The following is a 15,636-nucleotide window of genomic DNA, read 5'->3' as shown; positions in this document are numbered from 1 at the left end:
GCTGGGGCCTGTGTGGCAGGCTCTGGTTTGGCTGGTCCCAGCTGGGCCTTCTGCCTGTCCTGCAGGGCAGACCTCCTCATTGCTCCCAGCCCAGGGCACCAACCATCTTCAGGGGTTGGCACAGGGTGTGGGTGGAGTTGGGGAGGCCCTCCAGGGGGCCGAGGGGCAGGGTGGGGTTGCTGTGGCCTCCTGTGGTGAGCTTGTTCCCGCCCCCTGCTCCCAGGCAGGAAATAACCCCGTCAGCCGGGACTGGGGCCCGACAGCCCAGACAGATTCCGACGTTCTTGGCGGGTGTTTCGGCACATCTGGAGCCTCGCGCGCATGCGCGCTCTCTCTCTCTGGGGCTCGAGGGAGCCCTGGGTAAGGCTGCAGCTGTTGGCAGCCAGTCTCCATCTCCAGGCTTAGGGCACGAGCCTGGGTAGGAACATACTCCCAGGCACCACTACTGGCTGTGCTAGGTGGAGGGTATCTTTCTCAGCCTTGGGTGGGGGTGGGTCCTGGCCCCTGCAGTGGCCTTGGCAGCTTATCTGCCTTTGAGGCTGCTGGACCAAATGCACACAGACACAGTGAGAGATGCATGCACACAGCTTCACACATGCACAAACACATATGCAGAGACAGGGACACAGATGTGTACGCACACACCAACACACACACAGCCTCACAGTGACACAACTCATACACACTGCCCCTCAGATCCCATCCCACAAGCCATCCCAACAATCCCCCTGCCCAAGTGGCTGGGGGATTTCCATGTCAGGCACACGGGCCCTGGCAACAGCTGGGAGGCTCCTTCCAACAGAATCCCTGCCTCTTGCTCCCAAGGGCGGAGGGCTGAGGTGTCAGGGCTACTTCTAGTGAGAAGAGCCCAGGGCAGGGCTCGCACATTCTGAGCCGTCCTCTAGGCAGGCTGAGTTCAGCTCTTTCTGCACGTCACCTCTCTGAGTCCTCACAAGCACCCCCTGCCCCCATCTACAGGAAGGCCGTGCAAGGCTCAGCGCTGGCATCCTGCCTAAGCCATAGAGACGGTGTGTGGGATGCTGCAGGGGTCCTAGGGCCAGGACATGGATCCAGGGTTCTGAGGAGGAGGGAGTCTCTCCAACCAGTAAGTCATCAGGCCAACCTGAGTGGGCACTGTGCCTGACATTCTGGGGTATGCACAGATACTGGCACCACAGGGGAGGGGTGGGCGGGCATGGGCCCAGAAAGAAGGCGGGCAGGTGAGCCCCCAGCCCCCATATCCTGTGCCCAGGGAGAGAGCAGCTCCCCAAGACAAACGACCACCCAGGACCAAGGTCCAGCCAAACAGCAGCTTTATTAGTGATGCTGGATTCTTTACAGACCGCACAGTGTGCGCATAAGTATTCCCAGGGTCTCCAGGGACTGCCTCTGGGCATTGGGACAATACTGTGTAGCATTTACACTGGAATGATACAAATCAAGCTTTGGTGTATAGGTTTTCAGGAGAGTACAGGTTAACACTGCGAGACGGATACTTCACACAACACCAGCTCTCAACGTGAATTGGGTTTTTGGCCAAGGGAGTAACTTCTAAGTGATTAGACGATGGGGGCTGCTCCGGGGCCAGTGCAGGAGGAGGGCGTCTAGGGCTGAGGCTCCACTTGGCCCTGTCTTTTCGCCTTCATCTGCAGGTACCGCCCTTTGCCTTCCTCAAAGCGCTTCTTCTCATCCTCGGTCTCGGGCTGTGGACCACACACAGAAACAGAGGGAGGTTAGAGATGCTGCAGAACTCGTGACCGTGGGCTGTGGCCTGAGCCTCGCCCCAGGAGGGCACAGAGGACCCCGCACGGCCCCGCTGGCCTCCTGGGACTGCCTGGGTGGCAGGTGCTGGCCTCAGGCCCCATCTTCCTGACACATCCATCAGCTGGGCTGAGACGCCTTGAGGGGCCAGGGAGACTCCAGCGGCAGAGCTCTGCTGAAGGGACATGGAGGAAGGAGTCCCTGTAAGGATGCTGGCCTCGTAGGCATGGAGCAGTCAATAGGGCACCCCCACATCACCTTTCCCCGCAGGTGGGACTCCAAGCCCAGGGCCTCTCGGATAATGGACTGCAGCTGAAACGCAGTTCACCATAAAATGAGGGAGGGAAGGCCAAAGGCAGAGCTGAGCAACAGGGAGGAAAGGAGGAACCCTGAGCTTGCTTCACTCCAGGGAATGCCAGCTGCTCAGTCTCTGCCCTAAAGGGAACTGGGGACAAACACTGTGCTGGCTGCGCGACCTTGAGAAGGCCACTTCATTGAACGGCAGCGATAGTGACCACTTTGTGGGCAGGGAGCCCTGGACAGCACAGATGCCCAGGAAGCGGCACCTTGAGCCCTCCTCACCCCTTCTCTGCTGCTTCCTTCCTCTGAGCAACTTAAGCTGGGTCCTCATAGTCAGGGGCGGAGCCAACTGACCAGCGGGATTTGGCCACAGGATGGGTTTTGCTCGGGACGGTGCTGGTTCATGCCTGCCAGCCTGGCGTGATTATGAACAGTGCTCCGTTTCACTCTCAGGAGGGGCCTGGCTGCTAAGCGGTGTGGCCCTAGCGCAGAGGTCACTGTAGCAGCGTCAGGGAGTCACTTTCTGCGGCCCCATCGGCCCCGCCGCAGAGTTCTCTCTCACCGGCCTGGCCAGGGATTTGGGTTTAAAGAGCTGTGCTCATTCCCCTGGGACGACATTTCCTTGCGACGCTTTGAGGGTGTCTGAAAGCCAACGAAATGGGGCAGCTGCCCTTCATCCACAATGACACCCAGCCCGGCAGCTATTTTTAGGCCCAAGTGTGTACAGACAAATGGTATATTGGCACAAGAGAGAACAATCAGCGAGGATGTAATGTCAGGTTAGACCAAATACTTCCTCCCCTCAGCCTTCTCAGAAACCGTTCTCTAAATGTCACCAGGTGGAAACTGTCAAAACCGTGCCTCTTGGAGCCAACGGAACATTCGGGTATTTAAAGGACTAGGATTGTGCTCCTTACAGGTTCTGTCCTGTTTGAAGTCTTCAGAGCACATGTAGAAAATGGTGGCTTTTCCAAGACATTTTATTGAAGAAGGCCCTCCTGCTGCTCTGATTTCATTTCTGGCTGACTTTTTTGCTAAATGAAACTTGAGGCTATGCAATTTGACCTGAAACAGCCCAGGGACAACGAAATGTTCTATCTGTTTCCGCAGGCAGTTCCAAAGGGCCACGACCCCAGAGCTTCCTGGGGCTGGAGGACTTGGAGCCCAGCCCCTGCTGCTGAAGGCACCCCATGAGGACAAGGCCACATCCTGCTGGGCCTGGCCGAAGGCTTCTGTGCATACCCATGCATAATGTGCTAGATCTGGGCTTCTCAAATGTTCATGTGCACATGGACCAAATGGGGATCTTGTAAATGCAGATTCTGATCCAGTGGGTCTGGGGACTGAGACGCATTTCTAGAAAGCATTCAGGTGATATGATGCTGCTGGCCCGTGGACCACTTTGAGTAGCAGGGTCCTGCCCCCACTCCATCCATCCTGCGCCAAAAGGGGGAGAGCTCAGGTGGTCAAGAATGCAAGGTCAAGGCCACCAAGGGAGGACCTCCCCCTTCTCTATGGAACTTGCTGGCGTGGCCAAGGAAACCTGTGGCTCCCATCCATGTGCAGCAGCCAAAGGCCATGGCTCAGCAGAGCAGCATGGCTGGCCCTTCCTTAGGGGAAGGAGGGGCTGCAAGCTGGGCTTCCTGCCTGCCTCGAGGAGGACCCCATCATGGACAGTGAGTGTGGGGTCCCAGAGCTTGGAAATGAGGAGTTGGGGCCTACTGGGGCTGGCTGAGAAAAGGACAGTTGAAGAAGGATGTAGGGGGGTGGGCAGGACTACATGCTAAGGTTCCTCTTGGCTGTAAAAGCCCAGCCTCCCTCTGCTCAGGGTTCTGGAGCGCGCCAGCTTTCTAGCTGGTGGAGTTTCCATCCCTGGGGCAGAGGAAAGAAGGCAAGAGGCTTGGAAAGAAAAGGAGAGTATGAGCCTGGCCTGGGCAAGGCAGCAGGATCAAGAGGGACAGCTGCCCGGGCCTCTGCTGAGCCCACTGGAGCCATGTCCTGCCTGATGTGAGGGGCCTTCCTTTTTCTCCAGCCCATCAGCATTCCTAGAAACTGGCAGATGTGGCATTCTGGCAAGGAACTTAGTCCCCAAGTGCCTGGGTCACAAGCCAAGTGCTCTTGGGGCTCAAGGGAGCCGGAAGGGGGGCCCAAGGAAGGGTGGCGAATGGCCCTGTGGAGCTGATGGCATGAGCTTAGGAGCTCTCATCACGAGTGCCCTTGATGGTGGGTAGGAATGGCCCATCTGAGGCTAAGGCCCTAGGGAGGGGGCAGTTGGCATCGGGGCTGAGGAAGGGCTGCAGGGCCCAGGAGATGCCCAGGGAGCAGCCCCACCCTCTGCAGCCATCACTGTCTGTCTGTCCAACTGTCCATCCATCCTTCTTCAGATCCCTCTGTGCCATCCTCTTTGCCTCTTTCCCTTGATGACGCGCATCACTGTTCTATGTGCATTAACACCACGGACTGCAAACCTGCAGCGGGAGTGGGGGTCTCCATGGCCTCTTGGCCTCCTCTGAAAGGGAGATGAAGCCTTTGCATGGTTTGTGGCCAAATGGGTTTGGGAGCCTGCATGCTAACTGGCCTCTCGTAATAAAGAGCACATGCTGGATCCAGTTCTGAAAACCCTGTTTAACTTATTTAATCTGGGCTTTTCCAAACTGATTTGGCCAGGGATCCCTTTTCCTAAGGAACCCCATATTGGGGTTGGCCGAATGGGAAGTGCTGCCCACATTCTTCTGCCATCAACTTGCCACATGGGCCCTCAAAGCTGGCCTTGACAGCCCTGGGAGATGCCTGGACAGACACTGGCCAGGCTCTGCTGGCCTCTGGAATGAGCCATTCCTGACACAGGCCAGAGGAGCAAGACCAAGGCACAGGCTGGCCCACCTTGGGACCCCCACCACGGCACGCGTTTCTTGGAGTGGCCTCTCCCTTCTGCCTCGAAACCAGCCCAGCCTCCCCTCCAGGGCCGGGGGGCGGGGGCGTCCAGCCTGGTTTGAATCTGGCTTCTTCACTTAGCAGTTGTGAGGCGCCAGATGCACTCACATCCTCTTCTGTGAAATGGGCCACTGTCCACCCCACAGGGCTGCTGTGAGGATCAAGGTCCTCCTTGCTGCTCCCGTTCAACATAAGTCACCAAAAACCAACACAGAGAGTGAAGAACGCTGGCACAGAGGCCCACCTCAGGTATGAGTCCATGACACGAAACGTCCAGAACGGGTAAATCTGACAGCACGCAGATTGGTGGGTGCCGGGGACTGGGGCAGGGGGGTGAGGAGGGCGGGGGGGGGGGGGGCAGGGGTGACAGCTAAGGGGCACGCTATTTCTTTTGGGTGATGAAAATGTTCTAAAATTGATTGTGGTGATGGTTGCACGATTCTGTGAATATATGAAAACCCACTGGATTGTACCCTTTAAATGGGGTAATTGTATGGTGGGTAATTACATCTCAATAAAGCTGTTCTAAACCAAAACCACCATGGAGGAGAGCGCACGCTCTCCAGAGTCAAAGGGAAGGTTCGGCATGGCGGTGTGCCCCCCAAATCCCGCACAGGAGGGGCAGCAGGGCACAGGAAATGCTGAATTAAACCAAGCACTTTTTCTGCTACAGCAGCCAAGCCTCGATTCACCCACTCCCCACAGGCACTAGGGCGCCTCCTGCGAGCTGAGCCGCATGTGAGGGCTGGGACCCCACCTCAGGCGCCAAGACACCAAACAATAGGCAGAGTGTGCAGCACATAGGAAAGTGACAACAGCCAGGCTCAGAAACAGAGCAGGGCAGAGTGAGGGGGTTGGGAAGGCCAGTGCCAGGCAGGGCTCCTGGGAAGGTCCTGATCCACACGTCCCCAGGGCCATCTGCCAACAGCAATGGCTGCCAACCTCCCCCTCTGGTCACTCACCAAACGGCAGAGCCAGGGCCCATTCAAGAGAGTGAGTCACCCCGGGAATGGCCTTCCTGAAATCAGCTCAGGGCAGACCTGGGGCAGTGCCTTCCACCCTGTGCCTCAGTCTCCTCATCTGCAAAGTGGGGAGAAGAGTCTGTCCCTCTCAGGTCTACACGGATGTAAGGAGCAGGGGGAGCACCCATGCTGTCCCCAACTGGAGGTCTCAGCACATGGTGGCCTGTGTTAGCTGGCATATGATCTGTCTTTGGGGTGGGGGTCAACCTGGATGATATTCTGGGGTCCCTTCTAACTCTGGGCTCAGGAGGCCAGGATTCTTGGCGATTTCCCAGCACAAGAGGAATGCTGCATTTTACAAGCAAGCGCCTGACTCTGGGGCCACTGGTCCTGCAGCAGCCGTGAGGAGAAAGGCTGGACCCCAGGCTGAGTCTCTGCAGAGCAAGAGGCTGCCCAGGGCCGGCGGGCCAGAGTGCAGTCCATTAGCAGAATAAGCCAACGACAAAGAGCCCTTACCTCCTAGAGGTACCCACTGAAACACTCGGAGGCAACGACCTGATCTCTGAGCCTGGCTTCCAGTGAGCCCGGGGGAGGTGGGGAGGGGCACAGGTAGACAACATTGGCCTTGCGTGGTTTTTTTTTTTTTGGAGGAAGATTAGCCCTGTGCTAATATCTGCTGCCAATCCTCTTCTTTTCGCTGAGGATGATTGGCCCTGAGCTAAATCTATGCCCATCCTCCTCTGTTTTGTATATGGGACGCCTGCCACAGCATGGCTTGATGAGCGGTGCATAGGTTCACGCCCCAGTCCAAACTGGTGAATCCCGGGCCACTGAAGCAGAGTGCACGAACTTAACGCCACTGAGCCGGCCTGAATGGCCCTGTGTTGATAACTACATAGGAGTTCTTCCTCTTTACTTTTGCATGTATTTGAACTTTTTATAAGTAAAAAGTAAAGGAAAAAACCTGACTAGACCCAGGAAGGCAGCTGCAGCTCTAGGAAACTCAGCTCCTCCTCCCTTCCTTGGGCACAAAGGACTCCAAGTCACATGCAGTCAAGGGGCTAAGTCTGGGGGGAGCTGCCCCCCTACCCTGGGCTCTATTTTCCTGAGTCCCTGTTCCCAATCTCCCCACCTGGCACTTTTCTCCAGGACAGAACAATACTCGCACCATTCTGGTCCAGTCCACACGTGTGCTGGACCCTCTGACCCAGCATAGCCCAGCCCACCGCTGTGCCGTGCTCCAGAACTGAGAACCAGCTGGGCCCTCACCTCTGCCAAGCCACACCCCACAGTGGCACTCATGGGCATTGCTGGTGACAGCCCACGCGTTTCCTAATGACCTGGGGCTAAGCCTGTCCTCCCTGATCACCCAGCTGTGGGACCTGTGAGACGCCCGCTGGGGCTGGTGGGCATCACTTTCACAGCCATGCAGCCATAGCCTCCAGCTGCCCAGGTGAGCCCTCTGCAATCACTGAGCCAAGACCCCTCCCGCCCCTGCTCCTCCCACGCAGGCCATGCACGGGGATGAACGTGGAGCTGGGGACTAGGGTAAGAGGGAAGCTCAGGGCACCAGGTCTTAGGGAGCAGTCTACATCGAGTGCGTCCTGACGCATGCCAGACACTGTTCCGGCACACTGGAGTCTGCCTAACAACCCATGAGAAGTACCAAAGTCATTACTCTTCCCCTTCCACTGACGAGGACGTGAGGCCCAGAGACTGAGCCCACGTGACAGCTGGTAAATAGCAGAGCCTCGATTCGAGCCTGAGCACTGCTGCTGCCCCCTAGGCCAGCCTATGCCGACAGGCTTTTAGGGGTAGGCTCAACAGTGGGGAATACAGTAACCCTCCAACGTCACCCTAGTGAACAGGAAGGGCCGGCCCTCCCATAACAAGCCTGGAGCCCACCAGAGCAGCTTGGCCACCGTGGCTCTTCTCCATCTGGGCTGCCAGCCCACCTGGGTGAAGGCACCCTCTCCTGCTGGTGCCAGCCCGCTGGGGGCCCAGCTGCACGCGTGCATTCCTGTTCCAGGCCCCCCGCTCCAGCTGTGGAGCCAGGTGCTTCTCTAAGGAGCTGCATGAGGTCTAGTGGGGAAGAGTAGATGTGTGCTGCACCCTCCTTGTCAGGCCCAGGTTCCAACACTGGGTCACTCCCGTGAGTGGGGAGTGGCTGCCAGAGCCCAGGTTTACTACAGCACCGCCAAGCAGCCAGGGTGTCCTCCAGATTTCCATGTACACAAACAAGAATGCTGGCCCTCCCGTCAAATTTAGGGTAAGTCCAACATTGGGGCACCATCCCTGTGCTTTTCCACACTCACGAGTCCTCTCTCTAGGTTGTAAACTCTGGGAGTGAGGGGTGGGGAGAGGAGAGGGAACATTCATAGGGGAGCACCAGCGTCTGCAAGCCAGGTGAGCATCACGTTGGGTCCTTATCAGGGCTGGGTCTGGAGGGTAAGCAAGGTGCCCAAGGTGCTCTGGCGCTAGTGCCCTGGAGGCGCTCACCCCCAGACTGTGCATGTGCGGGGTGGGCACCTCACTCGCCTCCTCCAGTCCCAGCTGGTCCTCATGTGCAGCTGTGACAATTCAGTCTAGCAGGGCTGTTCCAAGCTCGCCGTCTGGTCAGGCCTGAAGCCCCACCCTCCACCAGAATTTGACTGCAGCTACTCACCCTCAGCAGCCTACAGGTGTGCCAGAACGTGTGCGCCAAAGGCTCTGGATGCTTTTCCCACTAGTCCAGTCAATGCATGACCTGAGGAATGGCAGAGGCGGAAGTGCAGGTAATTCCTGCCTAGTCCGCTGGCGCAAAACAGTAAATTCCAGTGTCTGCTCAGTGGAGGGAAAAGCCAGCACCAGCACTGGCCTCATGGCTGCTCTGATGCGTCTCTGACGTTCAATATTCCGCAGCTACCTCATCAGCCAGGATCTGCCCTCAGACAGAACTAATGCCGTCTAATGATGGATGTGTAGGCAGCCGGCTGGCTGGAGAGTGAGGCCAAGACATTTGCAAGGCCCGGAAGGAAAGAGCCAGCTGAGGGCTCATCCCTCTTCTTGTCTCTGGGGATGGTGGCATGAACTGAATGTTCTGGGCTCTACAGAGTCCAGCCAGGCCTAGGAGCAGTAGTCAGTTGACATCTGGGCATTGAACACCCACCTTATGAGGGCTGCCACCACAAACGCTGATGGCCTTCCTCACCTACGTGCCCTGGAGGGTATCCAGCCAGGGCAGAAGTTTATAAACATAGTCAAGGGTAGTGAGGCCCCTCACTGCCACCCCAGGGGGAATGGAACCAAACAGAGGCAGGACAGCATCTCCGCTCTCTGTGCTAGCAGAGTCCCTGCCCTGCTGGCTAGTGGACATTCAGCCTCCCCAGGGCCGTGAGCCCTGAGAAACAGCCCTGTTAGCCAAGTGACTAGGAGGGGCCACCAATTCCCTGCTGGGTGTGGAGCTGACAGAACGAGACAGATGGCTTCCAGCACATGGCCCCACCCACAGCCCAGCTGCTGCCTTCCTGCAGCCTGTCTCCTTCCATTCGGCAAAGTAAATAAATACATAAGTTGTTGGCTGTTGCTGTTTTTAATGGAGGCTTGGGGGCAGTGGGGAGAAGGAAAAAGATCCTCCATGGGAAATCACATTTTTTTCCCAAGTGCCTGAAGCTGTTGGTAGGGAGATGGGCCCAGACCCACTAGTACGTGGCTCTCAACAGCCCGCGCACACCCACAGCTTTGGGGGCTCAGGCTTCAGGGGGCTCCCCATCCACATGCTTGGGAGAAAAGAAGACGAGATGGCAAAGGGGCTGAGGTGGCTCAGGGCACCGTGACCCCCGCTTACTACGGGCACAAGGAAGTGCCTGCCTGGCGGAAGGGCCAGTGGAGGGGGCTGAGGAACACAGCCTCTGGGTCACAGGCACCTCAGGATGCTGCCCACCTTCCCAGGGGCTGATTGTCCCACCAGGAGGTGACATGGCAAATTGATTTCTGTAGTGCTGGCGTAGGTGGGCTCTCCAGGCACGGCAGTTACGTCATGTGTGTGTGCATGTAAGTGTCAGTGTGTCACTCCTGTCATCACAAACCTCCAAGACCAAGTGCGCTCCTGTCTGCTGACCCACGCCACTGCCCCGGGAGGAGGGTGGATGGCCCCAGGCATCATCTTAAGGCAGCAAGGCCTTTGCAGCTTCACATCCAGCCACAGGGCACAAGGGTGAGGGCAGGGTCCCAGGGCAGCAGGTCCAAGTGCCCTTGCCCCTCCAATCAGGGGAGCCCCTGGGCCCGCTGGCTGCAGGGGCCTCTGATTTGTGTCTTCTTCCTCCCTCCTCTTGCTCTTCCTGCCAACTGCTGTCTTCTGGGCTCCCTTCCATTGGAGGGGAAGCCTGTGGCTTTCAGAGCCTAACAGTGCAAACCAAATGTTTTCCATTTTGTGTTTTCTGTGCTTCAAGAACACTTATTTGGAACTTGGCACAGAGGGGTAGTGACTAAGTTCCACTCTCAGTAAAATCAATAGCTTGTCCTTTTTGTAATTAATGAATGTCTAGTGCGAAGAGGGTTTCCAGTGGTGATATAACAACTTCCTGTGAGCCTGAGGGATGGAGACCTTCTGAATTAGGAAGCCAAATGGCACGCCCTTTCCCATCTTTATAATGGGGGATGAGAGGGGTCTTGGGACAACGACGCAGGCAATTAAGGTCTCTTCTGATTATTGCAGCCACTCCACGGGGCCTGGTGAGGGGCACTGCACGTGACCAGGCAAGGACGAGCTCGGCATCCAGAAGCCGCTAGCCTCTCAAGCAGCTACGTCCCCAAAGTGCAGCTCCACTCACGGACCCTGACCTCAGCGGGCCCAGCCGGGCACCTGGGGAGCCGCTCTCCATGGACACAGCCGGGCTGTGCCCTGCCTGCTCCCAGTGGCTGCAGGCCTGCGCTAATGCACCCTCTGCTGCGCCTCTGCGGGGTCGCATGGCAGCAGCCTCCAGTGGACACAGCTGCGAGTCTCCAATAATGAGATCGCTGCAGAGTCATAAACACCCTCGCCAGGGGCTCCCCTCGCCCGGCAGCACCAGCTTGGCCCCTGCACTAACTACCCCTGAGTGCAGCCGTGCAACTCCCCTGCTGCCCGGGAAAAGGCACCGAAGGGTGACAGTCTTGGTTAGAAAAGGGAAATCAGGACTGGGTTCTACCCAGTGGTTTTCTCAGTAGCTTCTCCACAGGCTCAGGGCTCCTCGGCCCCCGCACGCCTCGCTCACAGCACTCGCTCCTGTGCTGGGAGTGCTGATGTGGCTGTCCCCAGTGGACGACAACAATAAAGATCAGAGCTGCCATTTGCTGAGCGCTTACCACGGGCTGGGCCTGGGCTAGGAACTGCGTTCTCGCTGCATGCCTCTGGCCCTGCGTGCGTTCACCCTGTGCCGGGTCAGAGTCTTTCCTGCCCCCTGTCTGAGGCCAGCACGGTGCCTGGGACACAGCATGGGCCCAGGAGGCATTTGCTGAAGGAATGAGTGAACAAATAAGCCAGTGAAGATCAAAGTAAGAAAGCCTGAATTCCAGATTGGTGTGGTCTTTACGCTTAAGATTCAAAACCCATGGTTTTGCTCAATGGACACTCATTCAGGCATCGTCTGCTCCTAATCAGCTCCAGAGGGCTCAGACCACTGAGGGGTTCAACAGAGGCCTGTGTGCAGGGAGTGTTCAGCACACCTGGAACGGGTAACCCCCAAGAAGAAGCACCTCCTCTCCTGCTTTCAGTGCTGCCATGCTTTCCTCTGATTCCACGTGCATGTGTATGTGTGTACATGTACACACATGTGAGTGGGGAAGCCCTCTGCAGCCTTCCTAGCACCGTGGGTCTTCTGGGACCCGTTTCTTTCCTGCCTCTCTGAGCACAGGGTTCAGAAGAGTCCCTGGCCTCAGTGGGCCTTTGCCAGGGTACCCCACTCCACCTGACAGAAAGCACGGTGCCACTGAGATGCAGCCAGTTCTCACAGGCTCAGGAGTGGTCCTTCATTCTGCCGCTGACACACCAGGCACAGCTTGCCCTGCTGAAAAACCCTCTCTGGGTCCTGCGGTCCTGGCCCTCATTTGGGCCCAAAGACTCACACAGGCCTCCTCCCCAACCCCCTGATTTACCTTCCAAGGCAGCTACAGTGGAATCCCAGATGCTCCAAATCTAGGTGGGATCTCCCTCTTTCCACTGCACCCTCTGCAAGTCCCGAGCATGGGCCTCCCCCGTGTGCCACCCTCCCCGCAACACACAGGGTCTGGCCTAACAGTGCCCCCTGAGATCTGGCCTCCGGATTTTCACATTCTATAGAAATCGAAATAGCAACAAGTTGCCTGGATCTGAAGACACAGCACCAAAGCAATAAGAAGCCAATATTCCATGCACAGAACCTACCGGCGTATTCACGAGAAAAGATATATTATTGGTGAGAGGGGCCCTCTCTTTTGGAGAACTGGCTGTGGACTGCTAATTGGGGGTCTCTAGAGTCTGCTATTCCAGCAAAGGGGCTGGTGCGGGGCTGTCAGGGACACAGCGAGTCTTCTAGAGATAATCTGCAGACTGGACAAGTTAAGACGTTCGGAGGAAGAGGTGGCTCACGGCAGAGCACAGGTGAGAGCCGGGCTGCACCCTCTCACCCACGCCGCCCCCCCCCCCCCCCCCCCCCGCCGTGGTACCCACATCCCTGGTTCCATGGGAGGCAGGACTCACGGGCCCCTAGAAGTTCCCAAACACCAACCTTTCAGGTGATGGGAGCAGCTCCAGGATTCTGGCATTTTCCCATCACAAGACAGACTCCCTGTTAAATGTCCAAAACCAAGGGGGAGAGTGGACACTGGGTCAAGAAGCTTCAGGAGGGCCAGCCCAGTGGTGCAGCAGTTAAGTTCACACGTTCTGCTTTGGTGGCCCGGGGTTCACCGGTTCAGATCGTGGGTGTGGACATGGCACTGCTTGGCAAGCCATGCTGTGGTAGGCGTCCCACATATAAAGTAGAGGAAGACGTTAGCTCACCACCAGTCTTCCTCAGCAAAAAGAGGAGGATTTGCGGCAGATGTTAGTTAGTTCAGGGCTAATCTTTCTCAAAAAAAAAAAAAAAAAAGAAGCTTCAGGAATATTCTGGTTCCCGACTCACCTCTGTGGGCTGGCAGCAAAGAGGAACAGTGGGGGGCACAGCTTCCCTCGCTAATGTGGCTTCCCAAACTCTTCCAGGAAGAGACACCTCAATCCTGTTACACTCCAGTACATCTGAATTTCTTAATTAGGCAGCAATTAAAAATCACTCCAAAAGTTTACCTTCGGCTAAACCAATGCAGGAAGCAGACACAAAGTGCTGTGACCATAAAGCAACTGGTGTGGCAGCGTCATGTCCTGGGACACGATCCCAGAGGCTAAGCAAAAGGGCCACAAAGTGCTCTTAATGTTCTCTTGGTCACAAGATTCCCTAGGATGAGGCGTGGCCCTCTCATTGGAGGAGCCTGTGGCACTCAAGTGTCCAGGACACCTGAGGCATCTCCCTAAGCCGGGAAGCCACCTGGGGTCCCCAGCCCATGACATGCCTGATGTGTGGACCCCTTTCCAACATCCTGGGGGCGGGATGTGCATTCCTCTTGCCTTTTGGGATGTGTAGAGGAGGTCTGGCTGCTGATGCTTCATCGTGAGGAATGGGGCCTCGGGTCCTCCCTCCACGCCCTGTGCTTAGGGTCAGGCTCGGGTCCTGGGGAGCAGGGAGCTGACCACTGCTGAAAGCCTTGTCTCTGTGCTTCCTCTTCAGGGCAAAGGAGTGAGGAGCCTTCTGGTTAGATCATCACTGAGACAGCACGGAGAGGAGCCTCAGAGAGCAACTGCCTGGCCTGTGATGGCTCCAGTGGGGAAACTGAGGCTCAGAGATGGGAAGGGGCCAGCCATGGCCAAGGGGCTCAGGGTCCTGCACTAGGTTCCCCAAGGACCAGCCAAGACCCTCCACGATGGGGCAGGCTTGCTCTTCAGTTTGGGTCTTCTGGGAGCAGTGACTGCCCCACTGTCCCCAAACGATGTGGCTGTGCAGTTGGGCCTCAGCCCATCAGAGAAAACATTCATTTTCCAAACAATCCACAGAAGCAGCTGTATTAGCACTCTCAAAACCCGCATCGACTATGTGCTTGGGATGTGTTCCAGGCAGCCCCCGTGTCCAGGGTGGGGGTGACCCCTCCCCTACTCTGCCTGGCGTCTACACACTTCCTCCTCATGCAAGTCCAGGATGCTAACACCTCCGTTCTCACACGGGCTCCAATGACACCCGGGGTTTCCCTGGGGCCCTCAGGGGCTGCAGCACCACGTCTGAAGCAGAGAAGGGGCAGGTGTTGCACCAGGGACGGCGCTCGCTCTGGCTTCAACAGACACGACTCGGTTCTCACGTTCCTGGAGACTGAAGAGGCTTCCCACACCCAGGCTGGAAAAAATCATAGGTGGTGCTGCGGCCAATCCGGGGCCAGGTCCCCAAGGAGCCACGTGGTGGTTTCCCCCCATGTCCATCTGCACCGGCCACCTTTCCAGCTCTGGTCGGTGGTCTGGGGCTTGTCCCACACCCTAGAGGTCAGCGGGCACAACCACAGGGAGGCCTTTAGAGGGAGGCAGGGTGGCTGGCAGGGCCTGGGCCTGGGCCTGGTGTCCAGACCAGCAGCCTGGCTCCACACTCCACATTTGCCTCTTCTAACAATTAGCCTGGAAGGTGCTGGCAGCTGCCAGGACACGGTGCAGCAGGCCCTCCCCAGCATAAAATATTCATCAAGAAAAACTCCAAACAGCTACACTGCCTTCCGTGTCAGCCGGGCCCTGGGGATGGGAGCTACAAATAGACAGGAGGTTGAAGAATTGCTGACAACAGGGGGCAGGCGGGGAGGGGAGGACGGTTGCGCCCCCACCGCGGGCACACGCATGTAGGCCTCTCGGAGCACAAGTATGCTCTGAGAGACAGACGACGCTCATGTTGGCAGCCCCACAGTGAGCACCACGGGGGCCAGGCCGGAGCTGAAAAGCCCTCTCTGGGGAGTCTGACCACTTTTCCCACCAGAGGCTATTTTTATCAAAATCAGTGGGCCCCAGGACACCTCGCTAAAGAATCAAAGATTATATTTAATTAGCGAGAAATAGCCTGGATCGACATGAAGCTGGCCGGCGGGAAGGTGTGGCCAGCAGCAAGATTCAGTCACGGTCCCCTTCACTCTAGCAGGTCTCTTTGCCCAGCACCCCACCCCGCTGCAGCCCCCCTGTGCCCTAGCACCTCCTCCACCACCCTCCAGGCCACAGGTTTCTGGAAAGGGCACACAAAGTCTCTTGGGGACAGAAACTGGCCCCACTCCAGGGCTGCTTCCCAGCTCTGGAAGGTCCTAGGTCCCCCCACAAAGGGCTCCTTGACTGCAGGCCACTCTCCATGGCAGACTGGACCCCAGGGGCGCTGAGGCCCTTCTCACAGAGCCCACATGCTGCTGACCCCTGCTGGCTGTGGCACTGGTCTCCCCAGATGGCTGACTCCTGGGGTACGTGTAAGGCGAGGGTAGCAGGCACAGCTGCGGCAGCTGCTGGATTCCTGGGAGGGACACCTTACAACCTGCCAGCAGCCAGGATTGCAGACCTTGCCAGAACACCCAGCAATCTGCATTTTCTCTAGACGCCTTTTCAAAATAAAGATGGTCCCAACTCCTTGGCTATCCTTGG

The 15,636-nt window shown here is 57.4% G+C and overlaps 1 protein-coding gene across 4 annotated transcripts in view; it reads right to left on the bottom strand.

The window, feature by feature from the left end:
• Positions 1-1,296: 1,296 nt before the first annotated feature.
• ACOT7 (acyl-CoA thioesterase 7) overlaps positions 1,297-15,636 on the bottom strand; it is a 116,904-nt gene continuing 102,564 nt past the window's right edge. For all 4 annotated transcript variants that reach the window (XM_023635891.2, XM_070254077.1, XM_070254080.1 and 1 more), the window contains one exon: positions 1,297-1,703. In XM_023635891.2, coding sequence (XP_023491659.1) covers positions 1,605-1,703 — 99 coding nt within the window. In that variant the 3' untranslated portion in view covers positions 1,297-1,604. The remainder of the gene's footprint in view (positions 1,704-15,636) is intronic.

Source organism: Equus caballus, chromosome 2 (genome assembly GCF_041296265.1).
Source record: "Equus caballus isolate H_3958 breed thoroughbred chromosome 2, TB-T2T, whole genome shotgun sequence".
NCBI lineage: Eukaryota > Metazoa > Chordata > Mammalia > Perissodactyla > Equidae > Equus > Equus caballus.
This window is presented reverse-complemented; position numbering and strand designations above follow the sequence as displayed.